At 44.1% G+C, this 23,264-nt stretch overlaps 1 protein-coding gene across 1 annotated transcript in view; it reads right to left on the bottom strand.

Annotated features, from left to right (window-relative positions):
* PTPRJ (protein tyrosine phosphatase receptor type J) overlaps positions 1 to 23,264 on the bottom strand; it is a 173,398-nt gene that overhangs the window by 37,873 nt on the left and 112,261 nt on the right. The window contains exons 2-8 of the mRNA XM_060105160.1: positions 19,649 to 19,667; positions 18,034 to 18,264; positions 15,670 to 15,852; positions 12,596 to 12,820; positions 10,935 to 11,162; positions 7,666 to 7,932; positions 4,593 to 4,844 (exon numbers count right to left, since the gene is read on the bottom strand). Coding sequence (XP_059961143.1) covers positions 4,593 to 4,844; positions 7,666 to 7,932; positions 10,935 to 11,162; positions 12,596 to 12,820; positions 15,670 to 15,852; positions 18,034 to 18,264; positions 19,649 to 19,667 — 1,405 coding nt within the window. The remainder of the gene's footprint in view (positions 1 to 4,592; positions 4,845 to 7,665; positions 7,933 to 10,934; positions 11,163 to 12,595; positions 12,821 to 15,669; positions 15,853 to 18,033; positions 18,265 to 19,648; positions 19,668 to 23,264) is intronic.

Here is a 23,264-nt window from a genome sequence, read left to right on the forward strand (position 1 = left end):
CTCCACTGTACGCTCATCATGAGAGAATGAGAGTGAAGAAGCCAAATAGCATTCCAATATTATTATGATAATAATACCTCACAGGGCTTCCCTGGTGGTTCAGTGGTTAAGAATCTGCCTCCCAGTGCAGGTGACACAGGTTCAAGCCCTGGTCCGGGAAGATCCCACATGCCACAGAGCAACTAAGCCCATGCGCCACAACTACTGAGCCTGCGCTCTAGAGCCCGAGAGCCACACTACTGAAGCCCATGTGCCTAGAGTCCGTGCTCCACAACAAGAGAAGCCACTGCAATGAGAAGCCCTCACACCGCAACAAAGAGTAGCCCCTGCTCACCACAACTAGAGAAAGCCCGCAAGCAGCAACAGAAACCCCACTCAGCCAAAAATAAATAAATAAATAAAATAAATTTTTAAAAATAATAATAATACCTTACAGACCCCCCCTGAAAGAATCTAGGGGACTCCCAGAGATCCCTGGACCACACTTTGAGAACCACTGATCTAACCAAGGGGTCAGCGAACTTTTTCTATATGGACCACAGAATGAATATTTTAGGTTTTGCAGGCCATTTATTCTCTGTGGCAACTATTCATTTCTAGCACAAAAGAAGCCATGGACTTTATATAAAGAAATGAGCATGGTTGTGTTCCCATAAAACTTACGCTCTATAAAAAAACAGGCAGTGGGCCAGATTTGGCCCATGGGGCATTTTTACCTGCTGACTCCTGATTTAGACAATGGAATGCCAGGCAGGTATTAAAATTATCCTGCAGAGAAGGAAAGAAATCATAAAGATCAGATCAGAAATAAATGAAAAAGAAATTAAGGAAACGGGGCTTCCCTGGTGGCGCAGTGGTAGAGTCCGCCTGCCGATGCAGGGGACACGTGTTCGTGCCCCAGTCCGGGAAGATCCCACATGCTGCGGAGTGGCTGGGCCCGTGAGCCGTGGCCGCCGAGCCTGCACGTCCAGAGCCTGTGCTCCGCAACAGGAGAGGGCATAACAGTGAGAGGCCCGCGTACCGCAAAAAACAAACAAACAAACAACAAAAGAAGAAATGAAGGAAACGATGGCAAAGATCAATAAAACTAAAAGCTGGTTCTTTGAGAAGATAAACAAAATTGATAAACCATTAGCCAGACTCATCAAGAAAAAAAGGGAGAAGACACAAATCAATAGAATTAGAAATGAAAAAGGAGAAGTAACAACGGACACTGCAGAAATACAAAGGATCATGAGAGATTACTACAAGTAACTCTATGCCAATAAAATGGACAACCTGGAAGAAATGGACAAATTCTTAGAAATGCACAACCTTCTGAGACTGAACCAGAAAGAAATAGAAAATATGAACAGACCAATCACAAGCACTGAAATTCAAACTGTGATTAAAAATCTTCCAACAAACAAAAGCCCAGGACCAGATGGCTTCAAAGGCGAATTCTATCAAACATTTAGAGAAGAGCTAACACCTATCCTTCTCAAACTCTTCCAAAATATAGCAGAGGGAGGAACACTCCCAAACTCATTCTACAAGGCCACCATCACCCTGACACCAGAACCAGACAAAGATGTCACAAAGAAAGAAAACTCCAGGCCAATATCACTGATGAACATAGATGCAAAAATCCTCAACAAAATATTAGTAAACAGAACCTAACAGCACATAAAAAGGATCACACACCATGATCTAGTGGGGTTTATCCCAGGGATGCAAGAATTCTTCAATATACGCAAATCAATCAGTGTGATAAACCATATTAACAAATAGAAAGAGAAAAACCATATGATAATCTCAATAGATGTAGAGAACGCTTTCGACAAAATTCAATACCCATTTATGATAAAAAAAAAAAAACCCTCCAGAAAGGAGGCATAGAGGGAACTTTCCTCAACATAATAAAGGCCATATATGACAAACCCACAGCCAACATCATCCTCAATGGTGAAAAACTGAAACCATTTCCACTAAGATCAGGAACAAGACAAGGTTGCCCACTCTCACCACTATTATTCAACATAGTTTTGGAAGTTTTAGCCACAGCAGTCAGAGAAGAAAAAGAAATAAAAGGAATCGAAATCGGAAAAGAAGAAGTAAAGCTGTCACTGTTTGCAGATGACATGATACTATACATAGAGAATCCTAAAGATGCCACCAGAAAACTACTAGAGCTAATCAATGAATTTGGTAAAGTAGCAGGATACAAAATTAATGCACAGAAATCTCTGGCATTCCTATACATTAATGATGAAAAATCTGAAAGTGAAATCAAGAAAACACTCCCATTTACCATTGCAACAAAAAGAATAAAATATCTAGGAATAAACCTACCTAAGGAGACAAAAGACCTGTATGTAGAAAATTATAAGACACTGATGAAGGAAATAAAAGATGATACAAATAGATGGAGAGATATACCATGTTCTTGGATTGGAAGAATCAACATTGTGAAAATGACTCTACTACCCAAAGCAATCTACAGATTCAATGCAATCCCTATCAAACTACCAATGGCATTTTTCACAGAGCTAGAACAAAAAATTTCACAATTTGTATGGAAACACAAAAGACCCCGAATAGCCAAAGCACTCTTGAGAAAGAAAAACGGAGCTGTAGGAATCAGGCTCCCTGACCTCAGACAAAGCAACAGTAATCAAGACAGTACGGTACTGGCACAAAAACAGAAATATAGAGCAATGGAACAGGATAGAAAGCCCAGAGATAAACCCACGCATATATGGTCGCCTTATCTTTGATAAAGGAGGCAAGAATATACAGTGGAGAAAAGACAGCCTCTTCAATAAGTGGTGCTGGGAAAACTGGACAGCTACATGTAAAAGAATGAAATTAGAACACTCCCTAACACCATACACAAAAATAAACTCAAAATGGATTAAAGACCTAAATGTAAGGCCAGAAACTATCAAACTCTTAGAGGAAAACATAGGCAGAACACTCTATGACATAAATCAGAGCAAGATCCTTTTTGACCCACCTCTTAGAGAAATGGAAATAAAAACAAAAATAAATAAATGGGACCTAATGAAACTTAAAAGCTTTTGCACAGCAAAGGAAACCATAAACAAGGCGAGAAGACAACCCTCAGAATGCAAGAAAATATTTGCAAATGAAGCAACTGATAAAGGATTAATCTCCAAAAGTTACAAGCAGCTCATGCAGCTCAGTATCAAAAAAACAAACAACCCAATCCAAAAATGGGCAGAAGACCTAAATAGACATTTCTCCAAAGAAGATATACAGATTGCCAACAAACACATGAAAGAATGCTCAACATCATTAATCATTGGAGAAATGCAAATCAAAACTACAATGAGATATCACCTCACACTGGTCAGAATGGCCATCATCAAAAAATCTACAGACAATAATTGCTGGAGAGGGTGTGGAGAAAAGGGAACCCTCTCGCACTGTTGCTGGGAATGTAAATTCATACAGCCATTATGGAGAACAGTATGGAGGTTCCTTTAAAAACTAAAAATGGAACTACCATACGACCCAGCAATCCCACTACTGGGCATGTACTCTGAGAAAACCATAATTCAAAATGAGTCAGTACCAAAATATTCATTGCGGCTCTATGTACAATAGCCAGGACATGGAAGCAACTAAGTGTCCATGAACAGATGAATGGATAAAGAAGATGTGGCACATATATACAATGGAATATTACTCAGCCATAAAAGGAAACAAAATTGAGCTACTTGTAATGAGGTGGATGGACCTAGAGTCTGTCATACAGAGTGAAGTAAGTCAGAAAGAGAAAAACAAATACCATATGCTAACACAGATATATGGAATCTAAGAAAAAAAAAATGGTCATGAAGAACCTAGGGGCAAGATGGGAACAAAGACACAGACCTAGTAGAGAATGGACTTGAGGATACGGGGAGGGGGAAGGGTAACCTGGGACAAAGTGAGAGAGTGGCATGGACATATATACACTACCAAATGTAAAATAGATAGCTAGTGGGAATCAGCCGCATAGCACAGGGAGATCAGCTCGGTGCTTTGTGACCACCTAGAGGGGTGGGATAGGGAGGTTGAGAGGGAGGGAGACGCAAGAGGGAAGAGATATGGGGACATATGTATATGTATAACTGATTCACTTTGTCATAAAGCAGAATTAACACACCACTGTAAAGCAATTATACTCCAATAAAGATGTTTAATAAAGAAAAAAAATTATCCTGCAGAAATATTTATGCTAATAGGGAAGAATAGTCACAATAAACTTGAAATGAAAAAAGCAGATAACACATGTACAGGATTTTAATATTTGTTAAAATATATATACACACACACATACACACCTTTCTATACCTTAAAATTCTAAAACATCACGCATCAAAAGCTATTAGTTATTATCTCTGGTTGTTGGTTTACATGTGATTTTTCTTTTTGCTTGTCTGTATTTTATATAATGAATATGCATTGCTGTCATTATAAATTTGTTTAAAAGTTTTTCTTAATTAAAAGAAAAGCAATATTTGGAAAATTTGACATTTATAAATTATACTGATTTCCGTTAAGAAACATGACTGTTTCTCAGAAAATACAACCTATTTGCTTACCAGTTGTACTGTAAACTGTTTGGGAATCCCCTGTAGTCCCATTTGGTCCTTGTGGAAATATGTCAAAACGATACTTGGCTCCAGGGCGTAAGTCACCAATGACAATACTTTGTTCGGTGGTTGTTTGACATTCTCTAACTTCATCCCGTGTGATATTTATCTCAAAGAAATTAGAGTCATTGCTGTTCCATGCTAAGCCAATTTCCCTTGTGCTGACACTTGTCACTCGAAAGTCAGAAACTGGTCTGGGGGCTGTGGGTAGAAAGTAAATGACTAGATTAAGAATCTACTTCTCCAGTAGACAAGGGTGACTGAACCTCACAAAATATTTACAATGAGATTAAACGTACACTTGGGACACCTAACCTCTCTTTTTCTCTTTTTTGTATTATCACCTACAACACAAGGCCCTCAGAAACTCATGTTTCTAACCAACAAGAGAACACTTGGCCACAGGAGTGCAGAAACTGGTGTTTAAGTTGTACAAAGTCATTCAAAGGAAATGAGAAGAGGCATAAATTCTCGTGGGTCAAGGGCTCAGGCACTGGAGGACCTTGGCCACTGCTGGCTGCCTATGTTGTATACATTACTTAGCCTTCCTGAGTCTCTGTTTAAGGAAGTGCAGCAGAGGCTGCTGTTGACCCCCAAAATCCATTCCCCCCTCCATTTTCCTTAATCATACACTCCCAGATTCTTAGCAGTGTACGTGGCTATTGGAAAGAAAAACTACATTTCCCAGCCTCCCTTGCTACTAGGCTAAGTTCTGGCCAATGGGATTTGAGTATAAGCGCCATATGGCTCCTAAGAAGCGTCCTTAAAGGATGGAGCATTACCTTTTATCCTTCCTTCTTCTTGTAACTGGAATGTGGGTGTGGTGCCTGGAGCTCAGGCTGCCTGGCTATAGAACCAACAATGTGGCAGTGGCTGCAGCTTCCTGATGCCGGGACGGCAGCTCAGTACATTCCTGGAGCCAAAAACTACAGCCAGGGCTGCTGACAGTGACACAGTTGGGGACTCCCTGGATGGGGAGTTCTGCACCCTTAGGCTGGGAGTCATTTCTGGGTCCCAGCCTAGAGCTGCACCCCATATGTTATGAGTTGAGTTGTGTCCCCTCAAAATTCATATGTTGAGGGCTTCCCTGGTGGCGCAGTGGTTGAGAGTCCGCCTCCCGATGCAGGGGACACGGGTTCGTGCCCCGGTCCGGGAAGATCCCACATGCCGTGGAGCGGCTGGGCCCATGAGCCATGGCCACTGAGCCTGCTCGTCCAGAGCCTGTGCTCCACAACGGGAGAGGCCACAACAGTGAGAGGCCCGCATACCGCAAAAAAAAAAAAAAAAAAAAAAAAAAAGAAAAAAAAAAAAATTCATATGTTGAAGTCCTCAGAATCTGATTATATTTGGAGGTAGGATTTTTAAAGAGGTGATTAAGGTAAAATGAGGCCATTAAGGTGGGCCTAATCCAATCCATTATGACTAGTATCCTTATTAGATTAGAGAGAACTATATTCAATATCCTGTGATAAACCATAATGGAAAAGAATATGAAAAAGAATATATTTATGTATAACTAAAGCACTTTGCTGTACAGCAGAAATTAAACACAACATTGTAAATCAACTATACTTCAATAAATTTTTTTTTAAAAAAAGAGGAGATTAGGACACAGACATGCACAGATCAAAGGAGAATCACGTGAAGACACAGGGAGAAGCCGGCCATTACAAAGCCAGGAAGGGAGATCTCAGAAGAAACCAAGCCTGAATCACCTGATCTCAGACTTCTTGCCTCCAGAACTGGGAGAGAGTCGATTTCTACTGTTTAAGCCTCCCAATCTGTCGTACTTGTTATGGCAGTCCTAGCAAACTAACACACCAGCACTTCCAATGATTCTATAAACCCTCAGTTCCCAAGATAAGATCCTCTTCAGCTTAAAATAGCTCATGGTTTCTGTTTCTTGCAACTGAGCGGTAGCTAACCATCCCATCCTGCCTAGCATTGGGCTTCTTTTATAATGAGAGAGAAATAAACTCCTGTCTTGGATACTTGGGGAATTTGTTACTCACAGGAAACCTGATCCTATTAAACAGTAAAAAAAAAAAAAAAAAAAAGTAAAAGGTGAAGAAAAGAAAGCAGATTTCATTTACTCCAAAGACCCAGTCAGAAGACGTTTGTAAGAATGCCTAAGGTGTGCTTCTTGGAAAGCAACAGACACTCGAATAAAGTATTCTGGTGGGATGAGCCCTGGGTCCAGAGCCAGGCACCCCTGGGTTCAAGTCCCTGCCCTGCTGCTTACCAGCTCTGTGGTCTTGGGCAAACTCTTCAGCTGTGCTGAGCTATAGTCTTTTCATCTGTAAGACAGGGATCCTAACACTTACCGTGAAGACCACTACAATACATGTAAAGCTCCTGGCACAGTGCAATACCGATATTACTATATTATTACATTACTACTCTACTGGCACACCATTATTGTTTTAATTATTGGACCGTCCTTGGAACAGAATGGTTTTTATTTGCTGCCTAACATCTTGTCTTTAAGAGACAGCTGGATCAGAAGAAAGAAAAGACAAGACATAGCTGTGTCCTATTTCCTTATAATGTCAGCATCCAAAGGACAAAGGGACATGAATAACCAGGTTCTTTTTGTCTCCGTGTATCAACTTGCTCCCTGTCACTAGCACACTAGAATGGCTGTCACCAGCACAGGCTGGAGCTGAGAGAGCCCAGCTGTCTGACCCCACCTCTGACACTCACAAGGTTTGACACCTGTCCATAGCATCTCTCTCGGCCTTGGCTTCCTCATCCATAAAATGAGGCCAGTGCCATGTCACAGATTTGTGAACATTAAATGAGACCGTGCAAGGAAAGCCCGTCACGCGATGCTGGACGTGTGGGCAGGGTCAATCAATGGTCACCGTCCTAAGATCACACATCCTGAAGGTGGTAAGAGTCCCTGTGGACCCACAAGGTGAGCTGTGCTTTCCTCAAGGGCAGGAACAGAATTTGCCTTGTGTCTGCACCTTGCGCATAGCAGGCAGGCAAGAAAGGTTAGCAAAGCAATGAATGGACTCACGGGTGTACACTTGGAGAAAGCCCGGTATGCCCTCAGAAGTGTTGTCAAGGAAAGGCCACACTGTGATGTTGTATAACGTGCTCGAGCTGAGTGAGGTGATGACTGCATGAGTCTCACGGACAGTGAGATTGAAGGAATCTGTCTCGCCAGCAACTTGTATCTGGTAGGTATAGACAGAAGATGACTCATTCTCATTGATTTTCCAGGTCAGGGTCAAGCCTGTGGCACTGATGTTCACAACTTCGATGTCAAACACCTGACTGGAATCTGCAAAGACACAAGAGGAGTTAACAACCACCAGAACGGCCAAGCCAGACAGAAAGAGACAGAGAGAGGGAGAGAGGCTGTCATCAAGGAACGTCATGTAATCTAAGAAACACTCTGAGCGATTTTTCCTTCCTACTCTACACCATTTAACGCAACATACCTGAGTGTAAGGCGGTCCCAGCAAAAGTCAGGCAGCATCTTCAGTGAAGAAAACAACCTGGCCAATTGCAACTGCATAGTTACTCTACGTTCTTCTTGTGAGCTGACTCTTAGAGATGCGACAGACACCTCAAACAACAACATGGACTCTACACATGCCCCTCTAGGTGCTGGGTGACCCCAAAAGGTCTCAAGCATACATCCATCCAAGAATGAACACTATACTCTACATGATCAAGTAAAGATCACAGACTTTCACATGAGGCAGGTCTGGGTTCCAAGGTCAGCTCTACTTGAACAGGCAGGTGGATCTTGGGAAAATCACCAAGCTCAGTTTCCTCATCTATAAAGTCAGGATAATAATCCTAACTCAAGAAAAGATAACACAAGAGTGCTAGTTATTCACCACTTGCCCATCCCACTCTCCTAATCCACCCTCTGTCCTTCTCCTGCCTGCTCTGTGCCCCGGGGAGGCTGAGCCCTGTACCTTGCATCACTGGGGCACAGGTGGAGGGTAGAGTCTCTGCCAGGTGGCCTGGGACCAGGTTCCACCAGTGAGCGATAGGGGCAGGCTACTGGGGGGCTGGAGGAGAAAGCAGTTGGCGTCTCTCCTCACTGCCTCCTGCTCTGGGTCACCTGTTCTGACATAGCTGTGTCCTCCACTGCCCCAGCCCTCGCTCGGCTCCAGAAACACCATCTCCTCCCCCTTACTCTTCAGCCTTGGAGGTGATTTCCTATCATGACTAGTCTCAGGCGTCTCAACATCCTCTGATGATGTCCTTAACTCCATCCCACCTAATTAGTCACTTGAAAAGTGCCTGGTACCATACATGGATGTGTATCTGTGTGTATGTGTGTGTGTGTGTGTACACATGAGTATACACACACATATACATACACACACAACACAGAGAGGGTTAAGGCTATAATATAATTATTATAATAGTATATATTATATAATATTATTATTTATTAAGCACTAGGACAGTCAACACAAACCAGGCTTTGTGTATATCCACATGACCAAAAGCCAAAAATGCAATCACTATTACTTTAGTTCCACTCAAATCACTTTAAAAAGCAGGGAACCCCAGGTCCACACTAATCCACAGGCCACTTTTAGCAGGATCAGGCAAAAAAGGCCCTCCTCTGGATGGCTCTGCTCTGGGGTGTGTGGCTTGGTGAAAGACCCAGAGACTACATTCCAGCCCCACTCACCTCCCTGCACAAGCACCTTGTAGGTAGGACAGCCCCACCGCTGTCAATGACACCCCTGGAGGAGTCCCTTCGCCCCCTCCCTCCTCCCCCAGCCAAAAATTGCCCCCAGGTGTCCTATAGCACCTCCTCCCAGCCCCTCCAAAAGAGAGAGCGGCTCTCAAAACGTACATATACCATCTCTCTAGGAAATGAATCAACCCCTCCAGAATCATCCGAGTCCTTGAGATGTTACCTAGTCCCAGTGCCTCTCCACTTTCATACCTCCGTGTCCGTCATCTGCACTTTCACTCATGACGTTTCCTCAACGGACATATCCTCCTCCTCCTCCTCTCCATTTATCCAAATCCTATCCTCCCTTCAAAGAAAGTTCAGATCCTCCCTGTAGAAGAGGCCTTCCTTGGGGATTTAATATTAAAATCAGGCTCCAGCCTTCCCATGTCCACAGCACTTAGTAGGCAACTATAGTGCACAGTGACCATGGGTTGCCTATGCAGCATCCAAGTCTCTCTTCCAAAAGGCATCCCAATCCCCCTTGTAGGGAGGAAGTGCCTGTCACCCATGTGGAAGCTGGAGGGACAGTGGCTCCCTTCCCCAGCACAGCCATCTAGAAAGCAACATGACACCCTCTCCACCCTAGAATCCTGAGGGAGTGTCACCAGCTCCAGCATGGACCAGCCCTCCAGAGTCTCCTGGATGCTAGACTGTTTTCTGTCCTTGGTCCTCCAGCCTCCATGCTTACTCCCTCCATTCTATGGATCTGTGACAGCCTTTCAGAACAGATATATTTTGGGGGTTTGTTTGTTTATTTGTTTTAATTTTTATTGGACTATATTTGACTGACAAGTATGATGGTTGTGTTAGTTTCTGCTGTACAGCAAAGAGACTGTCATATATAGAATAGAGATATTGTTGGATAAGATAACCCGAGTCAGTCTGTGTTCCCTGCACGCAAGCCCCCAACAGCTGCAAGGCTACAGCATTTGTTCCTGAACCCACAGAGCCTGACCGTGTGCTTTCCCACGTATGTTTGCCTTGATTCCCCATCTATACTGCAATTCCCTGAGGGTAGGAACCATTCTTTACCCCCTCATCAGCACCAATCCAAAAAGTCTCTAAAACTGCTCAATTAACAGAGTGGGAGTGCTGACAAATTATAGGTAGAAAGCAGCAATGTGCATGTCAGCAAGTATCAGAGGAAGGTCAGTATGCCTTCCAAGTTCAGGCCAGAAAAGGAAACTCATTTTCTTCTCTCAAGGGGAAAATACTTAACCAATATGGACAAAATGAATATCAAGTTACAAGAGAAAAACATTATGCCAGTTTGTCTCGTTGGCCAGCAATGCAGAGCTATGAAAGAAAGAATGAGGTAGCCCCTAGCATCTGCACATGGTAGCTGTTCAAGGAAATGAGCAGCTACATTGTCATGAGCTCAAGGAAAGAAGGGTCTTGGCCACAGAGTTAAGAAGCAACTCACTGGATCTGCTCTGTCCAAAACCTCTTCCAAAAAACTCTCTCCTGCAACAAAACTACTTATGAAGCAAGAGATAACTCCGAACCAGAATCACAGAAGACAAACTTTGTGCTAGAAAACTCTGGCTGAAGCCACTTTACAAAATTTAGCATACTTGTTTTAAACTCTGTGGTGCGGGGCTGTCCTTCGGTACCATTTGCTGCTCGAGGATAAACAGTGGCCTTGTACTGTGTGTCAGACTTTAACCCAAAAAGCAGGACTTCCGTGGTGTCTTGGGGCAGAGAAGGGTCAGAGGACGGGGCTGCAGGTTCGAGTCCGTATTTGTACCCAGGGGCAGTGGGGCTCCTGGGTGGCTGCAGAAAGCGGTCTGTGTTGCTGGCATCTGTTTCAAACACAAAAGGCAAAGACATGACCTGCGACAGAAGTGCATCCCTGTCTTCTGTCAGCGCTGGTGCCCTCCCCACCGTAAGACGACCCATCAGACAGTATCCACAGCTGGGACTCCACAAATACCTGTTCCTTTCCTCCCCCAGAGATACACATGCTCCTGAAAGGGCCCTGATTTGGGGGTTTGGTGAGGTTTTCTGCCTTTTCTTTTTTTTAAGTGGGGTATAGTTGTTTTACAGTGTTGTGTTAGTTTCTACTGTACTACACAGTGAAACAGCTGTATGTATACATGTATCCCCTCCCTCTTGGACCTCCCTCCCACCCCCCCTCATCCCACCCATCTATGTCACCACAGAGCACGGAGCTGAGTTCTCTGCGCCATGCAGCAGGTTCCTACTAGCTATCTGTTTTACACATGGTAGTGTATATATGTCAATCCCAACCTCCCAATTCATCCCACCCCCTCTTCCCCTCCACTGTGTCCGCACGTTCGTTCTCTGTGAAAGGGTCCTGATTTGGGGCAGGTATTTCACTTTGTACTTTTAGCCCAGGTAGCACCGCAGATATTTGTGCTTCTCTCTCCAACTCAGCGATTTGCATCTCTCCCCAGCTTCCTTCAAGAAACCATCTTCTCCCACCCAACTCCAAACATGGATTTCCAGGACAACCTCATGATTCACACTTGGCTAAGCAGAGCCCACTCACGGAATTCTTTCCCTGGACCAGTCCCCTGCTGAGAGAGGGTGAAACAAGCAGAACTGCTGAACCAGGAGAAAGTTGGTAAAAAGAAAGAAGCAGGAAAGAGAGACAAGAGTCACCTCATCTCTTCTTTCAAGGCCTTGCTGCCCCTGGTGGGGAAATATACACGAGCCAAGAAGTTGCTCTTTTAGTCTAAGCTATTTGAAGTCTGATTCTGTCATCTGCCATCAAGAATCCTGACACCTACTTTGTACATCTGTTTCCTTATGTGTAAAATGGGGATCGAGTACTTGTTCTCAATTCACAGGGTTACCCCTGAAAATTCTGTGAAGTCTGCAAATGACTACTCCACTGTCAATGCAGACGACATCTGCTAGATTTGCCTGATAAGCAGCCCTTTTCTCAATGGATGCGGTTAAGTTCCTCCCGTGGGCCTAATTGGGTTAACACATCTGTTATCTATCCAACCGAAAGTTTATGAAGCTAAAGGGCCCAGCTACTTTCCTGGATGCCAGACTCCAAAAAGTTTCAAAACCCACTGTGCTGACCTGTAAAATAAGAACATTTTCCCCTCCTTCCTCACTCACTCGTGGAGGTCAAACTAAAATGTGGAGAAGACCTCTATAAATTCTAAACTCCGCACAAATTATAAGAACAATTTTTCTTAACTGTAAGTTACTGAAAGTCAAAACCACCAAGGCAGATCAGAAGCCCACTTTTGTAACTCACCTAAGCTATTTTCTGTAACCAGAGGGTCACTCTGTGTCTTATTTGAAAGAAACAGGGTGAACTTGTTTTGAATCCCTGAAATATTGACTGCTAAGTTTTGAGACGACTCTTGGCTTTCTTCAAGGAGCATCCGGCAGGTGTCAGTGAGGTTATCATTCTTCCAGGTAAGAGCAACGTGCGTCACACCCACGAAGACAACACGAAGACCAGAAACGGGACGAGGCTCTATTTTAAAAACACACAGTGGGCACTGATGGAATAAGATACTTGTAGTCACCTTTCATTAAGAATGACTGGGGAGGGCTTCCCTGGTGGTGCAGTGGTTGAGAGTCCGCCTGCTGATGCAGGGGACACGGGTTTGTGCACCGGTCCGGGAGGATCCCACATGCCACGGAGCGGCTGGGCCCGTGAGCCATGGCCGCTGAGCCTGCACATCCGGAGCCTGTGCTCCACAACGGGAGAGGCCACAGCAGTGAGAGGCCCGCGTACCGCAAAAAAAAAAAAAAAAAGAATGACTGGGGACACTGATGTTTCAATGTGACCCACTAAAAATACTTCCTTTATATCAGAGTCTGGTGCAGTTCCATCATTTCACAGCAGGGAGAAAACTTATCATTATGCAGAAAAAAAGGAGAAAAGAATAAACCTTAAAGCCATAATTTTTTAGGATCTGAACTGTTCCCCATGACAGTTAATTCCAACAGTGATCTGATACTCTTCTCAACTGCCCTTTTAAACAGCAGCATTTAATATTTGTTTTAGATATCAGGAATAAGCATCCAAAAAAAGTGATCACTTGCTACATCTAAAGGTCTCAATTCCAGATAATACAAATAATATTTCACAGTATCAAGACATTTCAACTAAGACCCTCTTCCCTGTATTCCAACCCCAAGGGAAATTTTCAGAAGATTTCCGGTCTATACTATCCCCCCTCCGTTCTTTCTATCACTTTACTTGACTGATTGTGACATAAACCAAACCATTTTGGCCAAGATGACATCCACTGCCTTCAATCTTGAGATAAGAACATGGAGATTCAGAACAGAAGGGTGACTTGCTCAAGAATGCACACTGCTTGTAGCATCAGGGAAACTAGAACCCAGGGCTCCAGCTTTAAGCATATATTGATACAAGCACAGGTAGCACTGCAGACAGATCCACAACCCTGCTTGAGGTGGCTGAACTCAAAGACACTGGCCTGGATGACTGTAAGGCACCATCCAGCTCTGAGGCGAGCTGATCCATTCTGCAATTCTGTTCTTCACATCAAATGTTTCTGATGCAAAGATTTCTACATTGGGTCACACATTTCGTTAAAAAAGACACGTGCAACACGAATAAATCAGCCAGCTCAATGATCTGGGTAACTGTTATGAACACCACTGTACCACAGTGCTCTGGAATCAGGCTGCTGGCTTCCCACTACATGATGGCTCAAAAACTCTGGGAGCTCAGAAGAAACTTAACTTCTCGGCATTACCATTTCTTCCACTGTAGCCCTCGGGGTTCCTGTGAGGACACCCTGATGTATTAAGGACACCTAAGCACATGGAATGCGCTCAGTAAACAGTAGCTGATAAACACAGCCTTGACCTTGGGTGCTTTAAGGTGGAGTGAGGAGCCTTGGTTCCTGGGTTGCGGGCTCCTGGCCACCTGTCCACCTCCCCTTTCCTCTAGTCACCAACTCTGTATCACCTTGTCCCATCAGCATTTCTAAATTCTGCCTTCTTCTTCCTCCTTCATTCTCTTCTATCTCCTCTCTGCCCTCTCCTTCTTTTCCTCTCTCTCTCACAATACAGCAAATCTTTACTGTGGGTTTCTGTTTTCTCTAAAACTGTGCTGAGAACCTCCAGGAGGTTTCTGAAGGTACCTGTGACACTGCATCCCTGTAGCTCCTCTCTCTCCAGTTCTTTTTACTTACTGGGCAACTGGGCAAGATTTTATTTAAAGAAATAGTTTCCAGGCTTAAAAAAAAAAAAAAATGTTGAAAACCACTGGTTTAGCATTGGCCTGCTCCGTGTGCAGAAGGCGCTGTGCCAGGCGGTCACTTCACACCATGGGCTCAGGAGGTCAGCTTTCCACGGCCTTCACCAGCCAATGAGAGCGCACCCGACACAGGGTGTGATCAGAAAACCAACACAGGACCTCTTTTTTAAATTGTCTATTCTTCTCAGCTTAAAAAGAGCGTCTCGTCTGTTTTTTTATATTTTTGGTTCTTTTCAGCTTAAAAAAAAAAAGCTAAATTTGCAGCTGTAACAGGTGGCTCAGGGTACTGACATCTAAACTAAATAAAAATCTAAGTTAAATAAGAGTCACTGGACTCTTAGTTCATTTGAAGCACATACTCCTCTATAAAGTATATCGAACTTTCATGCCCAACAGAAGCTCCCAGGAATATAAATATAGCATCAACTTCCCTGGGGAGATTAAAAGAAGCCTAGTAATTACCAACACCATCAAGACACATTTCTTTTTCTTTTTAAAATTAATTAATTAATTAATTGATTAATGTATTTATGGCTGTGTTGGGTCTTTGTTGCTGCGCGCAGGCTTTCTTTAGTTGCGGCGAGCAGGGGCTACTCTTCGTTGCGGTGTGTGAGCTTCAGTAGTTGTGGCGTGCGGGCTCTAGAGCGCAGGCTCAGCAGTTGTGGCACACGGGCTTAGTTGCTCCGCGGCATGTGGGATCTTCCCAGATCAGGGCTCAAACCCGTGTCCCCTGCCTTGGCAGGCAGATTCTTAACCACTGCGCCACCAGGGAAGCCCAAGACACATTTCTAACGGGTCTCCGTTCCCAAGTCTTAGCAGAAAAGTAAGTATTAATCAATAATAATGAAAACAATTTTAAGCCAAACAGTTGGAAATAGCTAAAATATCCCAAAACACACAGGACCTTAATACTGAGTGATCCTGTCACCTGAACTCCTGGGCTTGAAACAATACAGAATCTTTTCTCGTCTTCCACAGTTAATGAAAATCAATCTCTTTCCAGCAGGCAACTTGAATGGGCAAGGCTCTAGGATACAGGACAAGAAGGATGGTTCATGATCATTCCTGGGAGCTACTCATCTTACCTAATGTGGTATCTCCTGAAGTCCCATTGCGTCCTGGACTTGAGTATGTGCTGTTACCACCTGTTTGATTTGCAAGACTCATCTGCCCATTTTCCATCTTACTCGTTACTCCAGCTGTGTCGTTTTCCCAGGTTAGGGTCACACTGGTTGGACTGATGGTAACAGCTTCTGTAGGACTGGGTTCTATTTTAATATTGTTTCCCAAAAAAAAGGAAAGAAAAAAATTATATTTCGAAAAGAAATGTAAGAGTAGGGACTGCTCTGTACGTCTACTTTCCAGAAGTGAATTTTGCACCCGTAGAATTTCATTTCTCTGTATTTGCCTCCTGGACTTCCCTCCAACAAAACACATTTAGATTCCCATATATACATGTATGCATGTGTGTTAGTGAAACAGAAGGCTATAAAACAAAGATAAAAATAACAGAGGGTGGCCTTGTTGGCCATGACTTGAACATGGAGCTAACTCTGTACAGAAGCTGACATAAAAGAGACCTGAGACACAAAATAAGTCTATCTCCTGATTCTCAGAAAACACTGTTTATGGAGAGGCGTATACAGTGCAGAAGCATGTGATAACTTTTTTTCCAAACCCAGATATTAGGAGGAAGCTCCACAGTTCTCTGGCCTAAAGATGGCCTAGGACAGAATGGCATAAAGAGAAAAGAGCTGGTCTTGGAATGCAGACCTGGATGTAAGGCACTGCCCTGCCCCTTAGCTGTGTGACCTGGAATTAGTCCCTTAAAACATCTCGGTCTCAGGTTCCTCTGCTGACAGCTCTTAAACACAGAGGATTATTATTAAGGCACCCTGAAATTGTAAACAAAGTCATTGGATTTGGACATTCACAAATCAGGGCTCAGAGTCCAATCCTGGTGGCCACTAGCATGTGATTGTACTCGAAGTCATCTCACTGCTCTGAACCTCACTTCGTCATCTGTCAAATTGTAGATGTACAGGATCTTAACACAATGGAAGCCATGATGGTTATTAACAGTAACTAAAACTTCAAAATGGATGCATCCTAATTACAGTCTAGATGGAGGAGTAACAACGAGAAACAGAAGTTACCCTTATTGCATAGGCAATAAGGCCTTTCTCAAGGACCCAGGGCCTTCTCCCAGAAGAATAAAGGTGGTACAGGTAACACCACTTCAGCATGCATGTGGCCTTCAAATGACAGCATGGAGAGTGTGCCTGACCTGGAACCTGGGAGATGCAAACATTAACCCAATCAAAGAAGAAGGGCAGGGGCTTCCCTGGTGGCGCAGTGGTTGAGAGTCCGCCTGCCGATGCAGGGGACACGGGTTCGTGCCCCGGTCCGGGAAGATCCCACATGCCGCGGAGCGGCTGGGCCCGTGAGCCACGGCTGCTGAGCCTGCGCGTCCGGAGCCTGTGCTCTGCAACGGGAGAGGCCACGGCGTTGGGAGGCCCGCGTACCACAAAAAAAAAAAAAAAGAAGAAGAAGAAGGGTAGGAGAGAAAATAAGAGAAAAGAAAAGGGACCAGGCACAGAAGGATCTGGTGGCCCACAATTCAATAAACTTCATGCCAGAAAGCCCCTCAGACTTGAACCTCCGCTTTATAAAGTAACCAGTTCACAGTGTCAGAGTAGCATTTTGGCAGGTTATCACTGTGGTGCCATTTGCAATCAGCAGTGATGATGGTGGTGAGGATACTGATAAAACAATAGCCACAGTTACAGCATGAGAGCAGCAGGAACAGCAGCAGTCCTATTCTGGGTGCTGGCTGGGTCCCAGGCACTGCGCCAGGTGCTGTGCACACATTTTCTCATTTATGCTTCACAACAACTTCCTGAAGAAGGCTATGGCACCATTTTAAAGAAAGAGAAATATGTCAAGAACTAAATTTGGTTGATTCATACAGGGATTCTGTTTATACAGGGAAAGATTTTTAAAAAGCATGTGTGTGTGTGTGTGTGTGTGTGTGTGTGTGTCATACCACATGGCTTACAGGACCTTAGTTCCCCAACCAGGGATTGAACCTGCACCCTCAGCAGTGAAAGCGTGGAGTCCTAACCACTGGACCACCAGGGAATTCCTTAGAAAAGGAAGTTCTTAACTTTCAATAGTTCAGCAAAGTACATCTTAAAATATCTTTTAAAAATATGTGTGTGTGTATGTATGTATTTTTGGTAATAAAGATGAAGAAATTGAGGTCTAAGAGGACCAATGACTAGCCCCAGGTCATACAGTGAAACACTGACAGACCCAGGAAGCAAACCTGGGACCCTGATTCTCAGTCTGCACTCTTAACCACTACACCATCGCAGTACTGCTCAAACATGAAGACACTGACATTCTCTAAAACCCACAATCCATCCCAAAAGAAAAGTCTCACTCACGTATTTGCACTTCTTGGCAGCAGGTACTAGAGCCATTTGAAAAGGTGAAAAGATAGTGCAGCCCAGGAACCAGCCCTGAAAATGAAGTCTTCCCATCACTGTCTGCTCGGGGAAACTGCTGACTCTGGCCACTCAAATCTGTTACATTTATCACTGAAAAGTTTCCTAGTGCCTCGATAGATTGAATCTCACTGGTTGTAGATGTGGATTCAACCAGATGGCAGCGGGAGCCTAGAACACAGGAAAAGAAGAACGAAATGCAAGCTAATAAAATGGCACCTCCCACCATACACCAGCCACACAACAGACTTTTTATTATAATTTTTAAAACGCATCATAGTTCCCTCATCTCCCTTTCCCCACTTTACACTATCACCTCTACACACAGATGTCTTCTTCTCTTGCACCAGTGATTCAAGCCTGCACAAGGAACCTACCAGTTTACTTACCAAACTGATTAACAAGGAAGAAAAAGCAATTGTAGAACTCTTTCTATTGTTTGCACAGGCTTTGCATAATTACTGTTATTAACTGAGCTTTTCTTTATTAGAAGGTTTCAGCAAGGTCTGCCCCCTTTGTATGGCACCGTGAGAACATTCTAATTATTTTATCTCTATGGTTCACAGACTTTGAGATTTTACCAACCAGGAAAAAAAAAAATAGTCCTTGAATTTTGAGGACAGACAAAAGCTACCAGTTTTTATTTTTTCAAAAACGTACATTAAAAAATTACCAAATACAGGGCTTCCCTGGTGGCGCAGTGGTTGAGAGTCCACCTGCCGATGCAGGGGACACGGGTTCGTGCCCCGGTCCGGGAAGATCCCACATGCCGCGGAGCGGCTAGGCCCGTGAGCCATGGACGCCGAGCCTGCGCGTCCGGAGCCTGTGCTCCGCAACGGGAGAGGCCACAACAGTGAGAGGCCTGCATACCGCAAAAAAAAAAAAAAAAAAAAAAAAAAATTACCAAATACTATTAATTTTATTTCTTATAGAAATAAATAATTTTATTTCTTAAATAAACGAATTATGATCCAAAAAATTGGTAAGGACATAATCCCAGAATAAACGGTGATTTCAACTGAATATATTTAGTTTCATAAAAACTTATTATACTGTCCCTATTTTCTCATTTTACTATAGACCTGGGAGGACTTCAGTGGACCAGCAACTGGGATTCAGCCCTCCACGTGGAAGCAAAATATCCAGGAGGCTACGTCTGGTTTTCCAAAGGTTATGCAAAGCCTGTACACCATTTTAAAAATCATGTGGTAATGTAGCAACACAAGAAAATAATTATGGGATAACAGTACATGAAATAAATATAAAAGATACTGCATTATGAAAACTAAGTGGGTTTTTTTTGATCACCTACAGATGTAGGCTAGAAAAAAATCACAGAAAAATTATTTTTTTATTTGTAAGGATTGCACAAATAAAAAATTTTTTCTTTCACTTGCTGTTTTCACCCTCACCCCACTTCTAAAGAAAAATTGGAAACTAAGCAAGTTTTAGCAAATTAGCATTTTCTGTGATTTTCACGTTGCTGTTAGTGTTGCTGTGTCCATCGGGGGGCAGTAGCGAACAACACAAGAGTGGAATGGGAAGTGGTACTTACAGTCACCTGTACACACGATCTGTAACAGAAAAAGAAAACGGAAGTCAGCAGATTCATTCAGCCACGGCAAATGCAAATCAGAAATAAAGCAGTTGGGAATTTAATAACTGGGGCGGGGTGTTAAATACACTAGGCAAAGGCCTGTTGGCCAGGGTTAGGGTGTAGGGCCACTGAATAGGGGAATTCAGTGTAACCGCGGGTCAACTACAGACAATGGAGACCAGACAACTGTCGGCAGTGTTTTTTCCCACTGAAACATCCAACAAGAGCAACTCCCCAGGTCAGCACTCCTTCCTGTCACTACATTGTGCACTGAGGCAGAAGGACATCGAAACAAGAGTTGAGGTTCTCTGGGTCAGAAAGAAAGGAAAGCAGGACCAACACCCCATCACCCCTTCCCCAGAGCCACTTCAGGTCGAGCAATGGAGGGTATAAAGCCAGATGCGTGACCGAAGAAATCCACCGGGTTTGAGATTTTCATTGTGCAAAAATTCATCTTCTATCAGTAGGTGGCAGTCATCTTTTTTTTTTTTTCAATCATACGGCAATCAGCTTTGAGAAGAATAAATGTTTGAAACAGAGGGACCTTAAAGATTGGCTAGTTGACAGTATCTCAATGTGCCATCTTTAGAGCCCTGGGGATCCTCAAAGATATTTATCATGATCCATATATTATTTCCCCACACTTTAAAAACCTAAAATATTTCAAGATTGTTCATTCTGTTGTTTAGTTCACACACCTTTTTGGATATTCCAAAGTATGGTCCTTGTAAAGAAGAAAATAATCAAAAGAGACTCTAGTGGAAAGAAGTGTCCTCCAACCTCCCATCACACTTAGAATAAAATGCAAACTCTTAACTACAGCCTATGTGGCCTCTCTGATCTCATAGCCTCTCACACCCTTTACAGTGTTCTTGAAGCTGATTCTCCCTTGGAGCCTTTACGTATTGATTCCCTTCTCCAAAAACACTCTGCCCCCAGACCTTCCCAGACTGTGGCCTCAGATGCCACCTCTTCACGGAGTCCATGCCCAACCAACCAATGGAAATTAGCCCCACTCACTCTCCATCACATCACTGGTGAGTTTTCTTCCGGCATTCACCTCAGTTACTGTCAGTCTCCTCCAACTGAAATGTACACTCCACGAGAACAGAAACCACGTCTATGCCCGTGTCTAGAATATTACACACAGTAGGCACTCAATAAATGCCACGGAAGGGAAGAATGAGACTCTCATTTTGGAGAGGAGGCAACCCCTAAGGCCCAGAGAAGGGAAAAACTTGTCCAAGGTCCCACAGCAAGGCCAAGGCCTGTCAGGTCCCAGGAGCCTGATTAACCAGGCCAGTATTCCTTCCACTTACCCTGAAAATTTGCATTTATCAAATGGAGAAGATAAGAACAGCAACCTTCGTTTTCATCTCATGAGATAGGTGGACAGATGGGGGGGTGGTGGGGAGGGGCCTGGCCTCTGTCCTGTCTCCCAGTGACCCAGGTGCTAGTACTCAAAGGAATCCAGTACTCTCCCTCTCCTCACTCCCTACAAGCCGGGGGGGGGGGTGGGATGGGAAGCCCTGTTGATTCCTTTCCTACTCACCCTCCCTCTCAAACGTTCCATTCCCACCACTGCACTGTACCCTCAAGCCCTCCTCATCTCAGGCCTAAACTTTTCCAGCTCATCTTCCTCCCTTCAGGCCCTGCCCCTCAATCTATGCTATGCATCAATCCACGTCATCCAGGATGGACCACAAGAGAGGGAGAAAAAGGAGGAGTCAGTTGCTAGTGAAGTAGCACAGGGCAACAAACTTTTTTTTTGCCCATTAGCTGGAAAACATTAAACTACATAACCTCATGACCCTAGGATGGCATGCCCTGGCCCTTTGCAATGTGATTATCTCTCTGCCTGGGCATCTATGTGTTGTGTCCTCACCTGGAATCCATTCAATCATCCAACCATCCAACCAAAGGTTGCCTAAGACATGAAAGATCTGGGTCCTGTCCTCAAACTGTTTACAGGAAAGTAAGGGAAATAAGACAGGTCTGTAAAAAAGTACTTGAAGGTAGAAAGTACTGACAACTCGTTTAACAGCGATTCTCGCACACCTGCATGTGTCAAGTGCTGTGCTAAAGCCCTAGAGCTAAAGCAGACGGGCTCCGAGTCACAGGAGGCCATGGCAGAGGGATAGAGGAGGACAGACGGAGGATGCCCTCGGGCAGGTACCACTCACTGAGGGCATACATGAAGGTGAAGAGTGTCTGTGCATCTCAACCTGTGTCCTTTACAGTCCGAGACTCAGTAAACTTTGAGTGGCTGATAGTCACTACACAGGACAACGTGTCAAAGAGCTCTGAGTTCTACAGATGAAAGTTCGAGAATCATGGTCGTGGCAAAAAGGTACGTTTCCAAAGATTAAAATCATATGCCCAGAGCACTGACTCTGCCAGGCACTGTCCCAAGTGCTTTCAGATATTAACTCACTTAATCCTCCAAACATTACTAAAAGGGAGGCACGGGTCCCTACTGGGCTGGTGAGCTACAGCACCTGGATCTGAACCCAGAGAGTCTGTGTCCTAAACCACTAGGCACACTACCTTCCAGGGTAAAGCAACTGGCGAGAAATGTACCAGGACTTAGGGAAGGTTTAAAAATTAATTTCAAGAGATATTATCACTGTGCTTCTTTGACAAATCCAGGTACAGTTTCTCCTGGCAACCCTCCCAAAGAAGGCCCTATGTGCCAGGCATACACACCAGCTGGTATCTTTTTGAGGCTCATCATGTAATAGGAGCCAGAGGGATACACACTACATCACATGGCTTCATGTCTTTTTGGCCTCACTCCCCCTTCTGTTCCCTCATCTTGACCTCACTAGGCCTGGACTTCCCAAATAAAGCATTAGCAGTTTAATCCTTGCCTTAGGACCCAGGGGCCCTAAAGGATGCAGACTAAAATGAAGGACAAGAGCACCTAAGAGAAGTCTGCAAGGGGTCTCTTGGGGAAGAGCTTCCTCACTAATAAAAAGGAATTAGATGGAAGGAAACACCATCCTGCTTCGCTGGACTTCAGCAGATCTACCCATGATGCCTGGAGCCACTGCAGCCACTATGTGACAAGGAGGGAAGAATCCACCCACCTGCTGAGGATGGCTGATGAGGGGAATGAGAGAAAACACCTGGATCCTTGCACTGCCAAGTCAAGCAATTTTAGACTCTTTCTACCTCCAGACTTCTTGCCTGGGGAGATGCAATACCCCTTATTATTTAATTACTCTTGTTTGGGTTGTCTAAGATTTGCAACCAAAAGAACACTATTTGACACAACAGCAACCACAAAGCGAGGTGACTAATTTTCACATTTTTATAGATTAAAAAAAAAGTGAAAGGTCAGTGATCTGTCATCAAGGGTTACAGAGCTGGTCAGTGAGAGGTAAAGCCAGGACGCAAGTCCTGGTCTGCCAGGCCCCCAAACTCTTCCACTGACCACAGGGGGGAAAAAAGAGCCTTGCAAACAACACCCTACAAGTTAACTGGCATGGAGGATGCCTCATAAGTACTTTTTAAAAGAATACAATCAACAGAAAGCTCATCTTCCTGAAGTTAGCTCAGAGCCTAGTTGTGC

Source organism: Mesoplodon densirostris, chromosome 7, assembly GCF_025265405.1.
Source record: "Mesoplodon densirostris isolate mMesDen1 chromosome 7, mMesDen1 primary haplotype, whole genome shotgun sequence".
Lineage (NCBI taxonomy): Eukaryota > Metazoa > Chordata > Mammalia > Artiodactyla > Ziphiidae > Mesoplodon > Mesoplodon densirostris.